Source organism: Aotus nancymaae, unplaced genomic scaffold (genome assembly GCF_030222135.1).
Source record: "Aotus nancymaae isolate 86718 unplaced genomic scaffold, 86718_ANA_hifiasm-v0.15.2.pri h1tg000025l, whole genome shotgun sequence".
NCBI lineage: Eukaryota > Metazoa > Chordata > Mammalia > Primates > Aotidae > Aotus > Aotus nancymaae.
Window position 1 is genome coordinate 35,540,653 of NW_026988438.1, and position 27,238 is coordinate 35,567,890.

At 35.3% G+C, this 27,238-nt stretch overlaps 1 protein-coding gene across 2 annotated transcripts in view; it reads right to left on the reverse strand.

The window, feature by feature from the left end:
* The window catches only part of PALS2 (protein associated with LIN7 2, MAGUK p55 family member), a 135,222-nt gene that overhangs the window by 36,740 nt on the left and 71,244 nt on the right, over positions 1–27,238 (reverse strand). The window contains exons 3-6 of one of the 2 annotated variants that reach the window (XM_021670160.2): positions 21,016–21,168; positions 13,220–13,372; positions 12,224–12,451; positions 1,278–1,319 (exon numbers count right to left, since the gene is read on the reverse strand). In XM_021670160.2, coding sequence (XP_021525835.1) covers positions 1,278–1,319; positions 12,224–12,451; positions 13,220–13,372; positions 21,016–21,168 — 576 coding nt within the window. The remainder of the gene's footprint in view (positions 1–1,277; positions 1,320–12,223; positions 12,452–13,219; positions 13,373–21,015; positions 21,169–27,238) is intronic. The other variant, XM_021670161.2, reaches the window with a different exon arrangement.

A 27,238-nucleotide genomic window follows, 5' to 3' on the forward strand; every position in this document is an offset into this window, starting at 1 on the left:
CTTTGTGAAAAGGCCCTGTAACCAAAATTAAACAATAAAAGTTCACGTTGAAATCATACATGAAATATATTTCATCACCTTAAATACTTTTTTTGAATCATCTTGCTCTGATTTATATGCTCATCTTAAATTTAAGTAAACATTAAATTCATTGTAAGATAAATACTAAAAAAGTACTGAAACTATTTTCCATTTTAAATTCATTTGTGTATACACATTTCTTTTACATGTGTTTTATTAATAAAAGTATGTCAGTTACCACTGTTAATTATAATCTCCAAAATTTGGATTATTTTGCTTATTCACGTTAATTTAAATTCTAATTAAATTATGCATTTTTAGTATTTGATGGAAAGTTCAGACCAATTGCTTTTTGTTTGTTTGTTTGTTTGAGATGGAGTCTCACTCTTTCACCCAGGCTGGAGTGCAGTGGCGTGATCTTGGCTCACTGCAACCTCTACCTCCAAGGTTCAAGTGATTCTCCTGCTTCAGCCTCCCAAATAACTGGGATTACAGGCATGTGCCACCAACCTGGCTAATTTTTGTATTTTTAGTAGAGACCGGGTTTCGCCATGTTGGCCAGGCTGGTCTCAAACTCCTGATCTCAAGTGATCTGCCTGCCTTGGCCTCCCAAAGTATGGGGATTACAGGCATGAGCCACTGTGCCCAGCCCAACTGCTTTCTTAAAACAGAATTGTTTAATACATATATACAGAAATTCAAATTTTATCTTCTAAAGAACTGCCTTAGCATTAATCAGCATGTAAACTTTAAAAAGCAAGAAAGTGCATAGTCAAAATAACAATGTTATTTTTCTATTTATCATACTTTTCTAACCAAACAAGATTCAAATAACACAAGTAGATAGATTATTAGTGTGGTAAAAAGTACTGTAATTGATGCATACAAAACACTTTTAAAATAACTAAATCTGGGAACATAGAATAAAATCGTAGTTAGTTATAATTAGATGATTTTCATAGAAAGCATTCAGAACATTTTCAACTATTCTAGAAAAGCTAAATATTAATCCTTAAAAAAATCAGGTCAATAATTGTTTTCCTGATATATAATTTTAGATCTAAAAAGCAAGCATACAAACAACAGTAAGATTACTAAAGCGCGATAAGTGGATAACCTGATGATGTCATGCAGCTCCATGTTTTGACAATGGGGACAAAAAAACACAAAATAATTAAATTTAATCAAGGAAAATTTAGTTGGCTGATAAGACAGAAAAATGAAGTACCAGAAAATGTTCTGGAATGACATCATACCTGATGGATGTGTGCTGGATGCCTCTCCATATTGATGTAACTCTAAAAATATATTTGTAATGGACTTTTAATTTATAATAAATTAAGAAAATATAAACAAACTACTAGCCCATTTTATTACTTCACTCATTTGGTAAAGCAACTAATTCCCTAATTAATTGTCCACAAAGTATAATAACTGCAAGTTATAAATGATAGAACAAAAAGTTAAAGATATTGGAGATCAGGCAGAGAAAAAGAGTTGGTATGTAAAGTTATAAAAATACCTGCATACTCCTTACTTCTCAAGAAAGATGCACTGATTGAAGAATAGCAAGAGAATCCTGTCATCTAACCATGAAGATGATTATCATTCTTACATGTGGAACAGAATATATTTTGTAACCGAAAAGCTTGGACTTTACAAGATAGTCCAAATTTCAAATAATCATTTCTCCAACATCCATCAAATTGTTCTGGAAATGCCATTTTGTTTGTGGAATACAAACCACATCTCTCAAAGGTAAAATATTTTTAGAACAATTTCTATTTTTCTTCATTTATTAAAGTAGTTTTAGAACATTACTCTTCTGGTCAAAAACTCAGATTAACCTGACTTTACTTTGAACTTTAAAAATTTGTCTGAAAAATTAACCCAACCTTTGATCTAACCATTTTGTAATGACTCTAAAACCATTAAACATATGACTAGATTTAGTATAATTATATTTTATTAAATGCAACTTAAAGTGTTGCATTAACACTATCTACTAAAATATTTCTATTTCACATTCTTATTACTATAAAGAACTGAACGACCAAAACAATTTAAAGTACAAAGACAAGGAAGTAGAAATGGCTTTTAAGCATAGGAGATGTTCAACAACCTCACTTAGAAATACAAATTAAAACTATTTTATAACATTTTTTCCCTATCAGATTAGCAGAAATCCTTATTTCATAACATTCCTATAAATAGAACTGTGGGTTAATATGCATTTTCCTAATAGCCTTGTGGAAGAATGGTTCCACCTCTTGGGAGGACAATTTGGCAACACAAATGCATAAACCCTCTGACCTAGTAATCCATGTCTGGGAATGTATTCAACAGCTATGTTATGCAGATACATGCAAAATGAGTTATGCACACGATGATTAACTCCGACATTATTCCTAATAGCAAAAGATTGAAAGCAACCTAATTGTTTAACAAAAGGGAACTTTTAAACAAATGATGGTATGTCTACAGGATGTGGACACTATATATAGTCATTAAAAAGGGGGGTGTGTGTGTGTGAAGTCTATGCACCAGTAAGAAAATATCCTCAAGATACATGGCTAAGTGAAAAAAATAAGGTTCAGAATAGCATGTATACTATGCAAACTTTCTATGAAAAAGGAGGTAGAAGGTGAAAAAGGATATGTAATTTTTATTTACTTGCATATGAAGAAATTCTGGAAAGATAAACTAATAGAATAGGTTTTTTTTTTTTAAAATGGGGTTTCACCATATTGGTCAGGCTGGTCTCGAACTCCTGACCTCAAGTGATCTGCCCACCTCAGCCTCCCAAAGTGCTGGTATTACAGGCGTGAGCCACCGCGCCCGGCTTAGAATAGGTTTTTACTTGGTGGGGGATGAGGACTAACTTGGTAGTGGGAAGGATTTGGAGAGAGATTTCGACTGAATACATATTTACATTTTTTGATTTTTGAATCATGGGAATGATTCACTTATACAAAAATTAAATTTTTAATGTAATAAAAATAAATGACTCCCATTTTGCTTCAGATGAAATAACAAGGAGCCTCCAACCTGAAACAACTAAAAACTGTATTAACAAAATATATGAAACAATGTCTTTCAAGATGTCACAGATCAGGCAATGAAGACAGTGACCCCAAAAGATGGAAGAAACAAGATGAGCTGCACAAATGCCCCAGCTAACTGCACAGAGAGTTTCCAGGCTTCAACCCAGGAAGAGAGAAAGGTAAAGCCTCGTGGTCTTCAAGATGAGTATATGAACTGGGAAACCTGGGAGATCAAGGTGGTTACAGCGCATGGAACACAGTATCTGTGAGCAAAGACTGCACAGAAAGAGCATGGTGAGGGACTCCCTCTGTTTTCAGCTGGGTACTTAATCAATGCATGTGTATGAAGAAGCTACCTGTATCCTCTGTGTAGCTCTTTCCTCAATGGTGGTAGAGAGTCATGTGAAAGCATTATTGGGAACAACATATGGAGGTTGTATACAGTCAAAAACAGTTTCTGTCCGCACCAGGCCAAGTGGAAAAACCTTCATAATTCATAAGACATGGGGTACAATACTTAGAAGGGGTTATGAGCTAAACTACATCCTGCAATCTTACCTAATAAATCTTAGAAAGCAAGATCTAAAAGAACCATCTGTACCCTAGAACAAAGCTTAACAATAATTTTTACTAAAATGTCAAAATATATGTTGGCAAAGTTGCAGAGAAAAGGGAACAGCTAGTGGGAATGTAAATTAGTTCAGCCACTGTGGAAAGCAGTTTAGAGATTTCTCAAAGAACTTGAAACAAAACTACCATTTGACCCAGCAATCCCACTACTGGATATATACCTAAAGGAATATTTATCATTCTATCATAAAGATACATGTACACATATGTTCATCACAGCACTTTTCACAATAGCAAAGATATGGAATCAACCTAGACACCCAATAATGGTGGACTGTATAAAGAAACTGTGGTACATATACATCATGGAATACTATGCAGCCATAAAAATAAAATCATGTCCTTTGAGCAACACAGACATAGCTGGAGGCCATTATCCTAAGCAAATTAATGCAGGAACAGAAAACCAGATCACTGCATGTTCTCACTTGTAAGTGGGTGCTAACATTGAGTACATACGGAGACAAAGAGGGGAATAACAGACCCTGCAGCTTACTTGAAGGTGGAGACTGAGAGGAGGGTTAGGACTGAAAAACTACCTATCAGGTAAAATGCCCACTACATGGGTGACAAAATCATTTGTACACTACACTCCAGAAACACACAATTTATCCATGTAACAGACCTGTACACACACTCCCTGAACCTAAAAGTTGGAAGGAAAAAAAAAGAATATTTTTAATGCAAAAATATCCAGCACCCAACAAGGTAAAATTCATGATTTCTGGCAGCCAATCAAAAATGGCCAAGCATGTAAAGAGGGAGAAAAATAAAACCTATTAACAAGGAGAAAATCAATCAATTAAGATTTACAGAAAAATGACAAATATGCTGGAGTTAGTAGACAAGGACATTACAGTAATTGTTTTAACTTTACATATTATATTCATGGTTCAAGAAGCTATAGGAAGGATTAAGTATATTAAACACATAAAAAAGACCCAATCTGAACTTCTAGAAATGAAAGTCAAATATCTGAGATGAAAAATACACACTAGGTGTGATTAACAGCAGATTAGACATTGCAAAAGAAAAGATTAGTAAACTTGAAGACAAAGCAATAGAAAATATCCAACATGAAAAACACAGAAAAAAAAGGCTGAAATAAATGAACTAATCAGTGAGCCAAGGGACAACTTATCAAGGGGCCTAATATACATGTAACTAAAGTCACCAAAGGACAGGAGAAACAGAGACATAGAAAAAATATTTGAAGAAACTACTGTCAAAGTTTTTCCAAATTTGGTAACAGAAATAGTCTTTTCAACAAACTGAGCTGGAAAAACTGAATATTCATATGCAAAATATAAACTTTGATCCTTTCCTCACATCCTATATAAAAATGAACACACAGTATATGAACCATAGATAGACTCAGATATATAGCACAGATATAACTGTAAAACTTGTAGAGAAAAAATTGGAGAAAATCTTTATGACCAAAGGTTATACAAGGACTTCTTAAAGCCCTAAAAGGATAACTCAAAGAAAAAAATTGATAAGCTGGACTTCATCAAAATTCAGAACTTCTGCTCTTTGAATGACATTGTTAAGAGAATGAAAAGACAGATAGAGACTGGAAGAAAGTCTTGGCAAATCCCAATTCTGATGAAGCCCTTGTATCATGAATACATAAAGAATACTCAAAACTAAATAAATAAAACAATTGAACAAAAAATGGACAAAAGATTTGAAGATACTTCACCAAAGTGGACCTAAGTATGGCAAATAAACACATAAAATATGTTCAATATTATTAGTCAAGGAAAATGCAAATTAAAATCACAATGAGATACTACTACACACTATTACAATGGCTAAAATTTTCAGGACTGTCCATATCAAATGTTGTCCAAAATGTAGAGTAATTGGAACTTTCATATAATGCTGATGGAAATTTAAATTGGTACACTAACTTTTGAAAATGGTTTAGTCATTTCTTCAAAAGTTCAACATATACCTACCGTATGACCCAATTCTTCAATTCCTGGTATTTACTCAAGGACTTACATGTAAATGTCCGTATCAGCTTTATTTTATTTGCTTTATTTTATTTATTAATTATCAAAGCCCCAAAATGGTAACAAAAAATGTTCATCAGCCAGTTAATGGATAAACAAACTGTGGTACAGCCATGCGATGGAATGTCATTGGTCAATAAAAAGAAATGAACTCTCAAGATACATAACATGAATGAATCCCCCAAACAACTACGCAGACTGAAGGAAGCTGAACAAACGAATCAAACAAAATCCAAAAAAAAGAATACATGTATTCCATTTATATAAAAATATGGAAAATGCAAAATAATTTAAAGTGACAAAAAGCAGAGCAGTAGTTTCCTGGAGTGGGGGATGGCAGAGCAAAAGGGAGCAGGAGGGAAAGATAAGTGGACACAAACAAAGAAGCCGGAAGGTCAGGCGCAGTGGATCATGCCAGTAATCCTAGCACCTCAAGGTGGGCAGATAGCTTGAGCACAAAACTTCAAGACAGCCTGGACAACATGGCGAAACCCTGTCTCTACCAAAAAAATACAAATATTAGCCAGGTGTGATGGTGCATGCCTGTCCTGTAGTCCCAACTACTCGGGAGGCTGAAGTAGGAGGATTATCTGAGCCCTGGGAGGTTGAGGCTGCAGTGAGCTGTGATCATGTCACTGTACTCCAGCCTGGGTGATGGAGTGAGGTGCTGTCTCAAATAAAAAGAAAGAAAAAAAGGGACAAAATAAATTTCTGGGATTGTTCATCATCTCAACTGTGATTTATGGGTCCACTATGTATGTCCAAACATATCAAATTGTACACTTTATATGTTACATATATAAACTTTATCTCAAGGGCATTTTTAAAAAGTAAAAAGAGTAAAAGTATTAAGAAAATAAATATTGCACAGCAATACACTATGCTTATGCAAATGACTATAATTAGCAGAAGAAAAGAAATTGGATGAAATGGCTAGAAAAACAGCTCTACCTTGACCCTGATGTTAAAAGGTGGCTAGTAACTCTTTGGGAATGTGTTGGCTAAACGTGGTGCAAATGTTGCTTACAGAACCTAGTTCTTAAACCACAGTTCCAGGCCCATCTGAATCTGCATTTCAGACTGAGTGACAAAATGGTGAACAAGGTGATTATCATTGCTAAGAGATTTTCCACAACAGTAGCTGAGAAAGGACACTCTATTTCTAAACTTTTCTAAACTTTTTCAGTATATGAACTTGGTCTACTTGGTTAAATACAGATGTACACACACATTTTTGAGTAGCAAGATAAGAATATATGTTTGGGTTAAAAAGCTGTGAAAGGCAATTCACATTTCTTTTTGAGATAAATATCTGAGGGCCATAAATTCAAGCCTCAAAATAAAAAATTTTATTTTAAAAAATCATACAAAAATTAGCCGGGTGTGGTGGCGCACACCTGTAGTCCCAACTACTTGGGAGGCCAAGGCAGGAAAATTGCTTCAACCCGGGCAACGGAGGTTGCAGGGAGCCAAGACCGCGCCACTGCACTACAGCCAGAGTCACAGTGCTAGACTCTGTCTCAAAAAACAAAAAGGTAAAAACAAAAACCTACTAACCTAGGCCTGAATTATACTAATCATAATTCTTAAGCTTATATCACTAGTTCATGCAAGGACTGCTTTTATTGATTTAATTAGTTTTAATAATATAATAGCTATGCACTTGCCACCTAAAACCAACATTAAAATCCTACTTGATTCCCCTGCCCTCATTCCATCCCATCCCATCATTCTGGTTTCCCCAACTAAGGCACACTTCACCCTGAATCTTGGGTTCAAAAACTCCTTGCATTTCATTTTGTACATAGTTTTACTGCATTTATATGTACTCTTTAAAATTATATATTTAGTATTTTAAACTTAAAAAAATAGCATCATGCTATCTGCATGGCATCTTTGGAGGTTTACATGCTTATTAACATGTTTCCAGCTGAACATACATAAGAATTGCACTAGGGAATTATTGTAGCTTGATATATGTGAATGTTGAACTCTAAGAGATACTAAACATTTTTCCCCGATGTGTTTATACCCATATACATTGCCACCAGTGTAGAAAAAAATGCTGTGGATTCACAGCTATAATTTTTTACCAACTTAAATGGTATAAATGATATATCATGTTATGATTTTTAATATATTTTTATATGTTTACTGAACACATGTCCTCTTTTACTTGATTTTCATATGTAGAGTGAAACACAATTTCAAACAGTATCCCTAAGTATAACCAGGTTTCTCCCATTCATTGAATCATTTCTCCTTTCCACATTGAAAGACGTATCTCTGTCATATATCAAAGTAATATGCAAGTATAGATCTGTTTCTGAGCTCTCTGAAAGTCCATTGACCATGCTGTCTATTCCTATGCCACCAACACAGTATCTCAATTCCTACACATTAATAATAAGACCCCATTTCTGCTTTTTGGACTCAAGAGTGTCTTGGCTATTCATCTTATTAAATTCCACGGAAAACCCTGATGAAATTTTGACTGGAATTCCATTAAATCTACAAGTAAATGTGTGGAAACTACATCTTCACAATATTGTCTTCCTATCCATGACATAATATACCTGCTTATTTAGATCCTCTTCATAATTCTTTTGTGAAGAGGTCTTGAATTTTTTTGGTTAGATTTATTCCTAGACATAAATATGGCATTCTCTGACTCTACGGTAAATGATGTCATAGTTACATTTCTAGATGTTTGCTGAGGTATACAGAAATGCAAATGAGTTTTGTGTCTTAATCTTATTTTCAGGTACTTGGTAAACTCTATTATTTCTAATAAGTCATAGCTTTGAGGGGTTTTTACGCAAAAACTCTTAATTGTAAATAAGAAGTTTTACTGCCTCCTTTCCAAACATTTTGCTTTTATAATTTATTTTTGTCATACTGTACTTATGGACCTTTCAAGAAAATATGAAATAGAAGTAGTGCTAGTGAGCATCCTTTCCTGGTTTCTTTCTTTTTTAACTAGGCAAAAGCTTTATTTACCTTTGTTTTAAACTATTTTCTGGCTTCTTTGGCTACATAATTGCAAATAAATAACTGTGTATAATCAATAATTTAAAAGTAGCACTGTCCAAGGGCCTTGGAATTTAAAATATCATAAACTTACATCTTATCATATATGAAACAAAATGTTAAAAGCAGTTAAAATTCTTGAAATTTTATTATTTTTTAGAAGTTGAATCAATTCAGTTTGCCACATTGTTGAAAGCTTCATTAAAATTCTGAACAAGATCACCCCTTCCCCAATAGTAAGTGGTACTTTTCCATCCAGTTTCTGCCAGTTTCCTTAAGCTTGTTGACATTAAGCTGTTTTAAGACACTAGGTGGCATTTCTGTTAGGTGCTTTGTCTCAGCATGGCTGATAATGGTGAAAGTGTTTGCTGCTAGACATGACTGAACAGTGAAATTGTTCATGCAGATCACCATTCCCTGGTTTGCAAACATACCTCTTTAATATCAGAGATATTGCTGATTCCTACTTTCTTTAAGGAGAACTAAAGATTTTTTTTAAATCATCCATTGTAAGAGATGTTTGCTACATCATCTGAGGGCAGTTCCTTTTTACCAATGTGCAATTGTGCTTGAAGTTTGGCAAGGTTTTCTTGGTTTATGAAAGTTTTTTGTTTTATAATGAAAACCAAAGTGGAACTTCTTGAGTGGAAATGAAAGTTTATGGGGTATTGGGGTTGGCACTAGAGGTCTCAGGCAGACCAGCTGAAAGGCCAGTTTCTGACTTTAAAGGGAAAACTTCTAACATTAGTTAATTCAGAATAATGTTTGTTCTAGTTTTTTTTTTTTTTTTTGGGTTATAAAATTAAAGAGTTTCCCTTCTGTTCCTAATTTACTAATCATTTTTTAAATGATTAGTATTTTATCACTTAAATACTTTGAATTTTATCAAATTCTCCATTGAGGTTATTCTCTTTTCATCTGTTAGTATGCTAAAGTTACATATGGATTTTCTAATATGAAACTCCCCTAGCACACCTGGGATAATAAATCCAACTTGGATATGTTGTCTTATCTTTGTTATATACGCAATCAAATCTGATTTGCCACTATTTTGTTGAGAATTTTTAATGTATATTTTCTTACATATAAAAAATATATTACAGGACTGTTGTCCATGTCATGCTGGTCCCAAAGAATAAGAAAGAATTTCATCAGTTGGCCTTAAACAAATAGAATTATGAATAGCCTCTGGGAGTGTAAGCTATATGTAAATTGAAGAACTTCAGAATTGGTTACTTCTAACTCACTCTGGTCCTCAAAATATAAAACATAGATACTTATGTCCCATAGGAGATTCTCGAATTTTAGCAAGCACCTCAAATGATTCTGATAAAGATAGTATACTGACCATGCTTTTGAAAAACATTACCATGATAGGGAAGAGTTCTTGGCTTGCATTTGCTCTCGCAGCAATCCAGAGCTGAGACAGGCTCCACAGCACTACACAGTGGAGCTTTTAGTGACAGCTGAAGAGGCAAAATGCCCTTGCTTCCCTAAAGCATCTTAGTAGGATGCCCATGGTTTGCAGATGCCCTGGTTTATGCCTATTACTCTAGCATATGAGTAATATTCCTCTTTTCATTTAAAAAAGAAAAAAGGCTCAATTTGGATGTTCTTTTGGAAGCCTTCGTGTTATAGTTCCTTTTCTTCTTTATGGAAGGACAGGCCTGAGACAGCCCCAGGCTTGTATGACTCCTCCTCTCCTACTTTAATTCCTTCCCCCAGCTCTAAATGCTAAGTGAAAAGCAGAGTTTGAGAAGATATAGAATAGGGAAAACCTATGTTTAAACCAAGGCTAAACATCCTTGCATTTCATGGTATTCAGTTAGTTCACCAGATGCAAAATCTATGTAGGAATTTGGGCCAAAGATCTAGTTATTAATATTACAAAGTTTTATTTTGCCTTTAAGTCTATTATAGCCATGGTGAACTAGAGGAATTCTGGAATTTAGACCACAGAAGAAAAAGAAAATCTTCCTACTACAACTAACACATAATAAATAAAATATGTAAATCCTTGATTTTACTCTTCCGATCTATGCAGGTACAAGATAATGCCCCAGGCTGTCACAAAAGGAAATGTGCCAACTGAGGAATAAAGGTAGCTTCAGAGGTACTAGTGATATGAAATGTCTAAGTACTAATATCATTTATTTTTCACAATTTTTTTCCTTAAGGACCACGAAACTACCTTTATTTCAACCAAAGTTAATTACAAGCCTATCTATTTTCAGAAGTTCAATTTACATGCTAATATTCATGACTAAATAATCTATCCTTACCTTTGAAAGAAACAGTTTAAAATAGGCATTCAATGAAATGTTATTTCAAATAACTGTATGGAAATGTAAAAACTAGACTTTTAAACTCTCATTTTAACAATATGAAATAAGATACACTGGCAGCATTTTATGTAACAAAACTTATAATTTCATTCATACATCAAACAATACATTTCTGGAATAAACCTGAACATTAGAGGCATTTACTGCTACATTATTTAGGCTTGAAAACCCTCTCTTTGGTTCCAACACTCCTATCATAATTTTCAATTCTTCCTCTGCAATTACTTTTTTACTCTTTATTCCTTTACAATTCCATGTTACCACCATTGCCTCATCACCACAGAAGTACAGCCACTTCTTGAGCGCTCACTATGTGGCAGGTGTTGCTGTGAGAGCATTACATGAATTAACTCATTTAATCCTCTTAACAACCTTTTGAGAAAAGAAATTTTATCCCAAACTATATAGATGAGAAAAATGAAGCACACAGAAAGTAAGCTGATAATTGGCAGCACTGGTATTTGAACCTAAGTGGTCATCTTAACCATTCATTAGAGCTGTTGTTCACAAATCACCTCACACCTTAAAAATCTGCCACCTGGTTACATAATCTCATTTCTCTTCTTTTTGAATTCACTTAACATACCAAGGCCAGACAATCTCTATCACTAAAACATTTTCCTGTTCAATTACTTATTTTACCTAAAATTAGTTTTAAAATACAGACCAAAGGTGTGCAAACCAGGGGTCCAAGATTTTCTTTATACTCATCCTCTTTTCTGGCCTCATAAGTCATTTCACTCATCACAAACACTAAGCTAGAGGTGATCTGGACTGGATTTTTATACTCTCCCAGGGCCTAATACAATGCCTGAACATAACAGCTGTCAGAAATGTGTGCTAGATTCATAATTAAAAGACTTTATGGTTCGTCTGATACCTAGCTGTAAGTTTCTGCTATGCCAAGGTTCCTGGTGTTTACAAAGAAATTTTCTTACTACTTCCTTTATAATAGTAAAATACTACTGTTTAAAACTTCAAAAATTCACCCATGACAAAATCAGGCATTTCAGAACAAATCAATTGTTTTTCTCTTTTCTTTAGTGAAATAGTAGCAAATGACAGTTACAGCCAACACTGTAGTTAAAAACATTAAAGTATTTTTAATACTATCAAAAATTTGATTACTAACCTGCTGAGGAGTAATGGTATCTCTATAGCTTGGTAAGATTTTTAGGGTGACACTTCCACTAATATTTTTCAGTAATTCCTGTAATTCCTTTGGATTGTTTCCAACCTCATGACCATTGACTTCTTTAATTATATCTCCCACATGAAGCAGACCTTGTCGATCTATCATTCCCCCATGAAGGATTCGGGCGATTACCAGATCATTATTTTCAACTCTAAATGTCACACCCTACAAGAAATAAGAAAGAGATTTCTCATTTATTAGGGAGAAATGCTTAAGTATTCACGAACATATGTAAGCAAATAATCCTAAAACTAGGTAAAATAAATCATTCTTACTTTTCCCATGTTCTCTCCTGTCTCAATATTTTATTCCCTTTAAACTGTTAACTAGTTATTATACTAGTGGATAGGACATATCTTACAGGCTAAAAGAAAACTCAAGAGAGCAAGAAAAGGTATTTTTGCATTCTGATGGACTTATTCCTGGCTTTTCCTTTTTGGAACTCATTGTTCTTTTTTTTGTTCTTTTTTTTTTTTTTTTTTAACTTAAGACTTCAGGAGCTTATAGTTCTTATAGTCAGGATTCAGAACTAATAATTTTACCAGGAAATTGTAAGCTTCACACTACTTAGAGAGTCCTAGTATAGCTTCAATTTTTAATAACAACTTCCTTCTGTATTTTGATACTATCAGTATTTCTTTAAAGAGTAGTTCATATCTTCAAAGGGTAGGAAGAAATGTAGTAGTCATCTTCTGACATTTTTGCTACCCACTGCCATACTTCTAGCTCAATTTAACTTTTCATTTCGGTTTAATTTTGCAGGTTAAACCAAATTGAGAGAGCATCAGCTGTGTCTATGTACACAGGCCAAACAAGAATACAATTTTCATAACATTATGGAAAAAAAAAACCAACAACAAAATAGAGTAGTGAATGAACTGCAAATTGTATCATATTTCAGATTTAATAGGGCAGTGATTTTTCTATACTCACCAATGGTTCTCCAGCTCTTTTGTGAATACCAAGAATACGAATGGCATCTACTGGTAATAACTGATTATTGATAGAAGAATTATTCATTTCCGGGCTTGATGGAGGTGAATCATAACACTTTGATGCCACAATATCATGAGCCTCCAACAGTGACTATAACGAGTCAAAACAGCCTGTGGTTATTTACAATATGTTGATGAAATATGTTACTAAAAGTACTTTGTTAGTTCATTATCCCAATGAGGTACTACAAATTCCCAAGGCACACAGTATTAATTCCCAAATATCAGGTTAATCAAATAAATATATAATTTTTAAGATATATAAAAATAGTTTTATTATCATCAAACAATATCATATTCCTTGTTTGAGATGTGCAGAGTTTGACAGAGTTTAATGATGCTTTTTAAAAACTGGCAAGTTCACTGGAAACTGAATCTAGGTTCCAGTCTGTTGCAATGAAAGCACTGGATTTCATTGCCACTACTGTCATCATATCATTCAATATTCACTATCAAGCCTACTTACTGAAATATCATAAAAATTCAAGTTCAAATGACATTTTAACCTAATATTGCTGTCAGTAATATACTTTTTATACATACAAAATGCCTGTTAAAAGATGTCCAATTGAAAATGGATAAATATTAGCATCTTATATCAGTGACAAAAAATTTTATATTACCAATGAAGGTTTTAGTTTATAAAAGGAACATTTTTTTTTTTTTTTGAGGAAAAAAGCAAGTCAGTAATGGTCCCAAATGTATTTTTTACCTCCTATATTTACTATGTATGTACTATCAGCATGGATAGTTTTGATCTAGTTTTCTGGGAATTTCTTAATACTAAAATATTATTTTTTTGTTTCTTATTCTAAAAGAATCATTTTTAGGCCAGGCATAGTGGCTCACACCTGTAATCCCAGCACTTTGTGAGGCTGAGGAGGGTAGATCACTTGAGGTCAGGAGTTTGAGACCAGGCTGGCCAACGTGGTGAAAGCCCGTCTCTACTAAAAATACAAAATATTAGCTGAGTGTGGTGGTGCATGCCTGTAAACCCAGCTACTCAGGAGGCTGAGGCAGGAGAATTGCTTGAACCCAGGAGGCAGAGGATGCAGTGAGCTGAGATCATGCCACTGCACTCCATCCAGAGCAACAAGAGTAAAACTGTCTCAAAAAAAAATTTTTTTTAAAGTAATTTTTACTGCAACTGTGCATATTCAACATAAAGCTAAGTTAAACATTCTTGGGGGGATGGATGGAATGCAAGTTCAAAAACAGTAAATCAAAATAGAAGCAAATATTAACAGGCTCAGAAGAAAAGCAATCAGGATAACTGGTCATTTCTGGTCATTTCATAAAACAATGTGAAAGACTAGAGAAAAAATTCAATAAAAACAACTCACAAATCCCTATGTAGAGATTCTTCCTATAAATGCTGGAAGTTACTCAAAGCTCTAACCTGGGCTGCTTAGTTTTCCACCCTATATCCTCCTTAGGCAGTATTATTTACTCCTGTGAGGTCAGCCACTACTTACACATTGACAACTCTTAATTTTATGCCTCTAGTTCAGAACTCGCATGTGCTTCAGATTTTAACAGTAAAAAAATCTGCCCATAACTGGTCAAAGTCATGGCAATTTGAAAATCAAAAGTAAGAATTGTAAAGGATTTAAACACTGAATAAAAAATCCAAAGATCCACAATGCTATTTAAAAATGTAGAATGAAAAAACTCACGTGTTACCACTTGAAACTGAAATTTAACTATTCACTGTGAAACTGAGTAAAAGGATGAAGTACATTCCTGCCTCTTTAGTAGGAAATGCATTATAGGGTAACTGAGCAGCCCAGTTGACGAGAAGTTCAACATTATGGAAGAATACTAGCTAATAATGTAGAATAGAAAAACGTTATTTTGCAAGCTCAAATGAAAATGTTGATTTGCAACCTAAAAGCTAGAAAAAGATGAGAAACAACAAAAATCAGAGCTGAAATGGAGAAAACTGAGGCAAGAAAAACCTTTCAAAAGATCAGCGAGGCTGGGCACAATGGCTCATGCCTGTAATCCCAGCACTTTGGGAGGCAGAGGTGGGTAGATCACCTGAGGTCAGGAGTTGCAGCCTGGCCAACATAGTGAAACCCCGTCTCTACTAAAAATACAAAAGTTAGCTGGGCGTCGTGGCATGCATCTGTAGTCCCAGATACTTGGGAGGCTGAGGCAGAAGAATCACCTGAACCTGGGAGGTGGAGGTTGCAGTGAGCCAAGATTACACCACTGCACTCCAGCCTGGGCAACACAGTGATTCTGTTGCCAAAAAAAAAAAAAAAAAAAAAAAGATCAATGAATCCAGGAGTTGGTTTTTTGAAAAGATTAATAAAATAGGCGACTAGCTAGACTAATAAAGATGGTAAGAGAGGAGAGCCAAATAAACACAATTAGAAATGATGAAGGGAATGTTACTACTGACCCTACAGAAATAAAAACAACTATCAGAAACTACTACAAACACTTCCATGCGCACAAACCAGAAAACCTAGAAGAGATAGAGATAAATTTCTAGACATATACAACCTCCCAAGACTGAGCCAGGAATAAATTGATTCCCTGAACACACCAATTACAACCTCTGAAATTGAATCAGTAATAGCCTATCAACCAAAAAAAGCCTGGGACCTGATGGATTCACAGCTGAATTCTACCAGATGTACAAATAAGAGCTGGTATCATTCCTATAGAAAAGCTATTCCAAAAAACTGAGGAGGAGAGACTCCTCACCAACTAATTCTTTGAGGTCAGCCTCATCTTTATATCAAAACTTGGCAGACACACACACAAAAAAAGAAAACTTCAGACCAGTATCCTTGACAAACATTAATGTGAAAATCCTCAAAAAGCCAGGCATGGTGGCTCATGCCTGTAATCCCAGCACTTTGGGAGGCCGAGGTGGGTGGAATGCCTGAGCTCAGGAGTTCAAGATCAGCCTGGGCAACACGGCGAAACCTTCTATCTACTAAAATACAAAAAAATTAGCTGGGCATGGTGGTGTGTGCCTATAGTCCCAGCTACCCAGGACGGTGAGGCAGCAGGATCGCTTGAACCTAGGAGGCGGAGGTTGCAGTGAGCTGAGATTGTGTCACTGCACTCTAGCCTGGGTGACAGAATGAGACTCTGTCTCCAAAAAAAATTGAAAAAAAAAAAAAAAAAAAAAAAAAAAATCCTCAACAAAATACCTCCAAACCAAATCAATCAGCACATCAAAAAGCTAATTAACCATGATCAAGTAAGCCTCAGCCCCAGAATGCAAGGTTTGTTCAACATTTGCAAATCAATAAATGTAATTCATCACATAAACAGAACTAAAGACAAAAATTACATAATTAGTAGAGCAGAAAAGGCTTTCAACAAAATTCAACAACTCTTCATGTTAAAAACTGTCAATAAACTAGGTATTGAAGGAACATACCTCAAAATAATACAAGCCATCTATGACAAACCCACAGCCAACATTATACTGAATGGGCAAAAGCTGGAAGCATTTCCCTTGAAAGCCAGCACAAGACAAGGATGCATTCTCTCACCACTTCTATTCAACATAGTATTAGAAGTCCCAGCCACAGCAATCAGGCAAGAGGAAAAAATAAAAGGCGGCCAAATAGGATCAGAGGAAGTCAAACTGTCTCTGTTTGCAGACAGCTCTGTATACAGAAAACCCCACAGTCTCAGCCCAAAAGCTCTTCCAGCTGATAAATTCAGCAAAGGATACAAATTTTGCAGGATACAACAATCAATGTACAAAAATCACTAACATTCCTATACACCAACAACAGCCAAACGAAGAGCCAAATCAGAAAGGCAATCCCATTCACAACTGCCACAAAAAGAATAAAATACCTAGGAATATAGCTAACCAGGGAGGTGAAAGATCTCTACAATGAGAATTACAAAACACTGCTCAAAGAAATTCAGAGAAGACACAAACAAATGGAGAAACATCCCATTCTCATGAATAGAAAGAACCAATATTATTTAAATGACTACACTGCTCAAGGCAATTTACAGATTCAATGCTATTCTTATCAAACTACCAATGGCATTCTTCACAGAACTAGAAAAAAACTATTTTAAAAGTCATATGGAACCAAAAAAAAGCCTGAATAGCCAAGGCAATCCTAAGCAAAAAGAACAAAGCAGGCGGCATCAAATTACCCAACTTCAAACTATACTACAAGGCTAGAGTAAACAAAATAGCATGATAGTGGTACAAAAACAGGAACATAGACCAATGGAACAAAAGAGAGAGCCCAGAAATAAGGTGGCACATCTACCACCATCTGATCTTTGACAAAGCTAACAAAAATAAACAATGGGGAAAAGACTCCCAATTCAATAACTGGTGCTAGGATAACCAGCTAGCTATATGCAGAAGATTAAAGCTTAGCCCCTTCTTTATACTGTACACAAAAATCAACTCAAGATGGACTAAAGACTTAAATTTAAAACCCAAAACTATAAAAACCCCGGGAAGACAACCTAGGCAATACCATCCTGGACATAGGAAAGGACAAAAATTTCAGGACAAAGAAACCAAAAGCAATCACAAAAAAGCAAAAACTGACAAATGAGATCTAATTAAACTGAAGAGCTTCTGCACAGCAAAAGAAACTATCAACACAGTAAAGGACCTACAGAATGGGAGAAAGCATTTGCAAACCATGCATCTGACAAATGTCTAATATACAGCACCTATAAGGAACTTCAACAAATTTACAAGTTCTTTGCCCATTAAAAAGTGGGCAAAGAACATGAACAGACATTTCTCAAAAGAAGACATACATGTGGCCAACAAGCATATGAAAAAAGCTCAATATTACTGATCATTAGAGAAATGCAAATCAAAACCACAATGAGATACCGTCTCATACCAGTCAGAATGGCTATTACTAAAAAGTCAAAAAATACCAGATGCTGGTAAGGTTGCAGAGAAAAGGGAACACTCATACCCTGTTGGTGGGAATATATATTAGTTCAACCATTGTGGAAAACAGTATGGAGATTCATCAAACAGCTAAAAGCAGAACTCCAATTTGACCCAGTAATCCCATTACTGGGTATGTACCCAGAGGAATATAAATCTTCCTACCATAAAGACACGCATGCAAATGTTCATTGCAGCACTATTCACAACAGCAAAGAGACAAAATCAACCTAAATGCCTGTCAATGACAGACTGGATCAAGAAAATCTAATATATATACACCATGGAATACTATACAGCCATAAAAATGAATGAGATCATTTCTTTTGCAGGAGCATGGATGGAACTGGAGGCCATTATCCTCAGCAAACTAATGCAGAAACAGAAAACCAAACACTGCATGTTCTCATTTATAAGTGGGGTCTAAATGATAAGAACTTAAGAACACAAAGAAGAAAACGACACTGGGGTCTACCTGAGGGAGGAGGATGGGAGAAGGGAGAGGAACAGAAAACCTAACTATTGGGTACTGGGCTTAATAAGTGGGTAGTAAAATAATGTGTACAACAAACCCCTGTTGCACGTGTTTACCTATGTAACAAACCTTCCATGAATCCCCAATCCTAAAACAAAAGTTAAAAAAAAGAAAATACTGACTTAGGCAAAGATTATTAATTTGTGTTCATCAATAGGTACTGGTTGATAGAAAACAGAATTTGTGTAATGTTAGGATAATAACACAATTGATTACTTCCTAGCAATCAAAGAAAGAATTAGGCCATCACCACCTTTAATCAAAAGACCAATCTCAGCCCTGTGGTGGGCCAACAGGTATTACAGCTTTGAATACAGTTTAATTCATGTTGCATTGTATCATTTAAGATGCATTCTAGTTCCAAATAATCAACTTGAATCATCAACCTTTTAGATAGAACTTCTGTTTATAGAAAAGATAACAGCAACACCACAGGAAAGCAACTAAACAAATCCAGGGAGTGGAACATTCTGCAGGACAATAGCCTGGTCTTTTCAATAGGTCAATGTCATAATCAATAGGAAAAGGGATGGTGCAACCAGCTGCCACACATGGACCTAGACTGGACACTCATATGTACAAACCACCTATAAATAATATTTTGGTATCAAATGGTATGTGTATTATATAAAATGGAAGTTCAGTGAAATAGAAAATTAGAAATCAATAACCAAAAAAAGGTTAAGTTAAACAGCTTGTGGAGAAAATGATCTCACAGTAGTAAAAAAAATTATATATGTGCAATTGTGCACAGAAAAATATGGACAAATATGCACTAAGACAGTAGAGTAGTAATCTGGGTAGAAAAAAGGCAGTGTCTTAATTTTTGTATTTTTGTTTGCTGTATTTAAAATTTTTCATGTTAAACTTCATATAATGTATATGCTTATATATTAAATTATAAATATTAATATGTAGCATTCCTGGAAACTTAACTTAGATGCTTTCAACATATCACAAACCTAAGACGGCCAGTTTCCTTAACATAAAAATGTCCAAAACATTCTCTTCTAGAGTTTTACTTATCTCGATTGTGTAAGTCATAAATCGTATTGTCAACTTCTCACATCTCTCTTCCACCAACTGTCATAAACAACCAATCACTAAGTCCTGTTGATTTTACTAATTAAAACTAGAAAGTCCTTAAGTTTCTTTTATTATCTATATGTACTGCCATCATAATTTCTTGCCTTATAACTTACCTTGTTCCACAAACCTGACCTTTCCCTGGTTAATACCCAACCCATCCTCCTTTCCTATTCATTTCCCCCTCCATACCTAAAGCTTCCCACTGCCCTCAGGATAAAGTCCACATAACTTTGTATGCCTTTATAAGAACTCAATCCACTGGGACCTGCACAAGAGATGTCTCTGACATGTGTTCATATTTCTGTTGTACCTAAGATAATTTATATAGGAACCATCTCACTATAAACCTTCATATTTTGCAGTAACATTGTTGAAGAGTCACATAAAGTCTTTGGCTGAGAAAGAGCAAAAGGCTGTTACCATTTGATTTTCAGTGCTAAGATTTGCAGGGGAAAGCAGGTGACACTTATTTTATTATATCCCAGCACCATTCTATTTCCACTAAAATGCAATGTCCCTGTCATAAATCAAGTTGCTATATCTGGCTGGATGTACTTATGGGGGGTTTCTATTCTTTTAAATGAGTTAATTTTTCTAACATCTTCCCCAATACCACATTGTCTTAATTATAATAAGTTTACAAGAAATCTTTCCTGCCTTTTCTCTTCTGAAATGCATTCTTCTTCGTAAAACAGATGAACTCTTCACTGGTACATACCATTGCTAAAATGATATTTAGTACCTGTGGAGATTATGTTATATAACAGTTTCTGTGCATTCACAGCTCTCTTATGTTCCGTGGTCACTGACTGCACAACAATCTTGAGAAGCAATACTAAAAAGTATTGACTAAGAAACAGAATGGTAGTGAGGAAGAAAAAAATCCATTATCATAGTGAGGAAAATGGCTGCAGCATGTGATCTAATGGTGAATTAAGGTTTTCTCTAATGGCACAAAGGAAAATCCACTGTGATGTATTTCTGTGACAGTGTATATTTTTGTAGTATTATAGTTACAAACATCTGTTAATGTGTTCTCAGCATAACAGGACATTAAGATATCAAGGTTGGAATTTACATACTTACCAATTATAGCCCTAAATGATATTTGAAGAAAACATCACCTTAAACTGGAACTTAAATGTTAAAGAGAAATACTTTGGGAACTTGGGAGTGGAGTGATAGGGAAAGTTACCTGGAAGTGAGGCTCTTTGAGTATACCAACCAGTTCTGCCACATTTTCATCCACATTTATTAGAGGAGTGATGTCTTCAAGAATTTCATTGACTAATTCCAAATTATTGTCACTGACAGCTTCTAGTTTGGAATCTTCTAGCCTTTCATGAGCCTGAAAAGATTAACAGTGTATAAAGTAATAATACTTACTTGTTTTGCACCAGACAGTGGTTTATTTCTTGATTTCTTTCTTTTTCATAAAGTTTTAAAATATATTACTTGGAGGTTTAATTCATGTAAACCAAATTTAGTATTTCAATCAGAGGCAATATACAGATTTAACAGTAAGTATATAATGCAATATAATAAATCTGGGCCTCTGGTTCTATCTTGAAAGTCATGAAAAACTCACTTTTATAGCTAAACCATAAAAAAACTGGACAGGGCAGCTGACTATTTACAAAACCTATTACAGTCCCTTACCACCAAGAGAATTTTCTAATGACTTCCTAGAGTCAAGGCTCAAACTCTAGATGCTATTGTTACATTCATTAAAATAAATGATTAAGCATAATAAAAACAATAGGAATGTAATCATTATATATGCTAATATTTTTTAAATGATAAAAATTATTTTGGAAACACCAGAATCCTGAAGCTCCTATCTTCCAATTTTGAAAACCAGCAGAAAAAAAAAGTCAATTTAGAGCAGGTGGCCCTTAAATTGGATTTTTGAAATACCATATAATTTAATTACGGAAATGATCCTCTCCTGTCATTTATAACTAAAGTTGTTTTTTTCTCAATCTCACAATCTTTTCCACAGAAAATAGACCATGAACCACACTGTCGCAGAAAGTAAGTAATTCTAATCATCCTTTCATGTTAGGAGTAAAGCAGAGTTTTATAAACTGAGAATGGACACTAAGCGGGATCCATCTTTTAACCATTCCTTGCTTTTGTGATAAATGGTTGCTACATAATTTTGAAGACAGGAAAAGTATAATTATTAAGATTTAATTCATAAATAACACCATGTTAAGATGGCACATCTTATATTTTAAGATTCAATTCAAGAATTGATAAAGAAAAATCCACATTTCAAGTGGTAACCGTATCAACTAAACCTTTTCAGATACCTAAACTATAATACTTTAGATGTTATTTCTACCATTTGGAGTGGACCCTTCAGAGTCCAAATAAAACATTCTAATTTTTAAAAGACAATTTTTCTTGTTTAAATCTATTTTTCTAGGTAATTTGTAAGAGTAAAATAAGTGCTTAAGTGGAAAGGAGAGCTATATATTAAGAAAAATTTTAAAGAAAGACCTTAAAAGAAGAAATTCTAAAAGTCATACGAAATACTGAGAAAGAAGAAAAAACTCTTACTAAACGAAAAGAAAAATATCAAAAGACCAAATGTAATTTAAATAGAGGAAAAAGTTTTATGAGATTTAGATTTAAAAAAATAGACTAGAAAATGCCACAAGAAATGAAAATGGGTAAATTTGTAATTTTCTGAACATATAAACCAGATGATGGGAAAATGAAGATACTCAATATTTATCATAAAGAGATTATCACAACTGAAAAAAATACAAAAAATAATCTACAAAATTAGTTAACTCTTATGAAATAAGCTAGAATTGCCAATTGTTCAGACAGAAATATTTGCTGGCATAAACAACCACTACCTGATTTAGCACCTTTAACCTTGTGATACTCCAATACTCTTATGTTAGTATAAGAAGAAAGCTTCAAAGGAAAAAAAAAAAAAAAAAGGAAGGAAAGAAGCTTAACATCTATTGAATGGCTTTGTGTGTTGGATACTATATTCAAGTAGTGTGTGTGCACGTGTGTATTCAGGAAAGGTAGGTGTATTATACTCACGCCACAGATGGAGAAACCAATGCAAAAAAAAAAAGGTGAAGTGATTTGCTTGAGTTCACATTACTGGTAAACAAACAGCAGAGTCAGGTACTAATACCAAGACTTGAACTCCTATGCACTAAAGCTTATTTAACTTCATCTTTATATAGAGAGCCACTCTAACAATAACTTGCAGTTAATTATTCAATACAATAAATGATGCATTAGTCTCATTCACTTAAATGTATGACATACATCTTAGTTTAATTTAGTTGTTGCTTATTAGCATGTCTCTTCCAGTCTAGATGTGTTAATTCCGTTACATCATATCTATCCTCATAGTTATTTTATACTTCTATGGTTCAAAATACCACTTGTCCCTTAGGACTTTCACTCCTTTTCTCTAAGTAAGAGGTAAGAAGACCATTTATTTCTTCAGGAAAATGTTACAAGATCAGCATCAGTACTTTAGACATCAGCAGTCTTTGGTTTAATTCAGGACTTTGGGACAAGTCAAAGAACAGAAACGATCAACTTGAAAACTCTAATGTATCTCCATTCCTTAGTATGTGTATTAACCTAACGCTCCCAAATTGGGTGAGGAAAAGTAGGAATGTGGAAAGACTAATGGCAACAAAGATAGAGGGAGTTAGGGGGAGTCATGTGAGAGGGCAGAATCATGTTAGAAAAAGAACCCCAAAATATCTGAAGATTTTGTCATAACAGCCTCACAGTCTGGTTCTATGGAAGAAAAGAATCTCACTAAAAAATACAGAAATTGGAGGGAGGAAAAAAAGTTTTTTTTATAAACTGCAGCTATAAATATAGTAACATGGAAAAGCAACATACTTGGGTTCAACCAGGATCAATTTTACGTTTTCTAAGAAAGCAAATGCTGGTCCATGTTTATTAATAAAGACAAAGAAAACACACATACACACACACACACACACACACACACACACACACACACACACACACGGAAAAACCAGAGGAGCAAGTGAGCCATATACATTTAAATAAATAAATTTAGTTCCTTTCTTTTTTGTAAAGAGCATTATTGGAACACTAGCATAACTCAGCAAAAATATATTTTACTTGCCACAAGTGGTTGGAAGAACATTCTATGACTGGCATTGAATATTTGCAGCTGGTACAAATATGGTCTAGCCTTCTTATAGATTCAGTTCTGAGAATTTTATTAACTACTGAACCTTTGAAAAATGAACTTCAGAGAAGAAAATGTTCTTTCAGAACTTCTGGGTATTTCACTCAAACACAATCCAACCATGTTTACAAACAGAAGTTATGGGCTATATCTAAAGTGACAAATATTATTCTCTAATAATAATCACATTATGTGGAGAAACCTGGTCTTTCTAAAACACAAGGGCGTTATCATAAATTTTGTTATCTTTTTAGAAAAGGGCTAAGTATGTAGTAGTTACTTATTAAATATTTCTTGAAAAAGCTAAGTAAATTGGAAATAAGTCTGGCTGTGATCAGGAGTCATCCTCTTCTTTTAGAGACCTAAAACATGAAAGATGAACACATGTTCTCAAATACTCAAAAACAAAAAAGAATTTTTGAACGGAAAGTAGAAATGAGACAGAGAATGGAGAACTTATTTCCTATTTTGCTTCTGCATACATTATATCAGAAAGAATGAGCTTTGCTCTGAAAAAAAAAAAAAAAAAGATGAGTAAATGTAAGTAAATCAGAATGAAATTCTCTACTGAGTAAGGAACATAACAGATATCTCCTAGTTAACCAATATATAAGTTCCAGGATTAGATGAGTTACATGTCAAGATAGTCAGGAAACTTCTAAATAACACCGCTGAGCTACTCTTAGAGATATTTGTAGGGAGAACCACACAGATGTCAAAAAACTAGAGAAGGGAATATGTTAAATTTTTAAAAGAAAAAAGAACATTTTAAAAGCTTGGCTTTAATAGTATTCAGAGGAAATACCAAATAATCTTTTTATAAGCTTTGAGAGGGAAAGATATTTCTAACTATAATACAAAATCTGAAAGCTATATACATTATTTCAAAAAAGTTCCAATAAAATTAACTTCATGAACATTTTAAATTTCTCATCAAAAATCAACAAAGTCAAAATACAAATGAAAAACTAGGGTCAAAATACAATTCATATTCAAGACAGAAACCTAATTTCCCTACTTATAAAGGACTTCTACAAATCAATAAGAAAGAGATCGACAACTCAGCTCGGATCCAAGATGGCCGCTTAGGAGGAAGTCGGGATTGCAGCTCCGAGAGAAGGCGCAGAGGGTGAGTGGACGCCGCATTTCCAGACGGATTTTTACTGCCCACAGACCAGGAGATTCACAGGAGGAGAAGCCCCACAGGTGGCCAGCGCCGCTGGTTTGAGTGGCGTGGCCGCTCAGCCTACGCCCTGGGGCGGGGGGCAGTGGCTTCTTATGCAGAGCGAGAGAGACAGAGTTCCCTCTGAGCTAGCAAGGGGAGCTGAAGCAGGGAGCCAAGCCAAGAGACCCCCGGGCAAGGCGCGCCACGAATCTCAGAGCCGCTGCTTCAGCTGACGCAGCGGCACACAGGGCAGCGGATTTTAACTGCCCACAGACCAGGAGATTCACAGGCAGAGAAGCTCCACAGGTTCCCAGCGCTGCTGGTTGGACCGCAGCAGCCGCTCGGCCTGCACCGGGGGCAGGGAGCAGTGGCTCCTTGAGCAAAGTGAACGAGACTCTGTCCCCTCTGGGCCAGCAAGGAGAGCTGAGGCAGGGAGTCAAGCCAAGAGATTCCCTGGCAAAGAGGGCCCCACTGGAAACACGACTGAACCAGGGACGATCCAGCTCAGTGGGGGAGGGGCGTCCTCCATCGGGAAACACCCTGCAGTTCCCGGGGCAATTTGCCGTAACCAAGACAACCCACCACTACAGAGACTCCGTCACTACAGGGGCGGGCCAGCATAGCGGAAGCAGTTCTAACTACACCCATATAAACAGGACTGCAGGGAAGCTCACACGGAAGCTGGGCGGAGCCCACAGCAGCTCAGCAAAGCCTCTGCAGGCTGAGTGTGACTAGACTGCCACCTTATGGGCAGGGAAAACGGTAGCAACACAGCTGAAAAGCATAAAGCCCTAAATCCCTGGGCCAGAACACCTGGGGGGAAGAAAAGGGGGTTTATGAGTTCAGCTGCTGCAGACTTAAAATTACCAAAATCAGAAAGACAGCAACTACAAAGTCAATAGGTGGATAAATCCACAAAGATGGGAAGAAACCAGCGCAAAAAGGATGAAAACACTCAAAACCAGAACACCTCTCCTCCTACAAGGGAGCATAACTCCTCACCAGCACGGGAACAAGATTGGACGGAGAAGGAGTGTGATGAAATGACAGAATCAGCTTTCAGAAAATGGATAATAAGAAACTTCTGTGAGCTAAAAGAACATGTTCTAACCCAATGCAAAGAAACTAAGAATCTTGAAAAAAGAATTGATGTAATGCTAACGAGAATGGACAACTTAAGAGAGGAATATGAGTGAATTGATGGAGCTGAAAAACACAACACGAGAACTTTGCGAAGCATGCACAAGTTTCAACAGCCGAATTGACCAAGCAGAAGAAAGGATATCAGAAGTTGAAGATCAACTCAATGAAATAAAACGAGAAGGGAAGATTAAAGAAAACAAGGTAAAAAGGAATGAACAGAGTCAACAAGAAATATGGGACTACATGAAAAGACCTAATCTACGTTTGATAGGTGTACCTGAATGTGATGAAAAGAACAAATCCAAGCTGGAAAATACTCTTCAGGATATTATCCAGGAAAACTTCCCCAACCTAGCAAGGCAGGCCAATATTCAAGTCCAGGAAATACACAGAACACCACAAAGATATTCCTCTAGAAGAGCAACCCCAAGGCACATAATCGTCAGATTCACCAGGGTTGAAATGAAGGAGAAAATACTAAGGGCAGCCAGAGAGAAAGGTCGGGTTACCCACAAAGGGAAACCCATCAGACTCACAGCAGATCTCTCAGCAGAAACCCTACAGGCCAGAAGAGAGTGGGGGCCGATATTCAACATCCTTAAAGAAAAGAACTTTCAACCCAGAATTTCATATCCAGCCAAACTAAGCTTCATAAGTGAAGGACAAATAAAATCCTTTGTGAACAAGCAAGTACTCACAGATTTCATCACCACCAGACCAGCTTTACAAGAGCTCCTGAAGGAGACACTACACATAGAAAAAAACAACCAGCACCAGCCACTCCAAAAACGCACGAAATGGTAAAGAGCATCAACACAATGAAGAATCTGCATCAACCAATGGGCAAAACAGCCAGCAAGCATCAAAATGACAGGATCAAATTCACACATAACAATA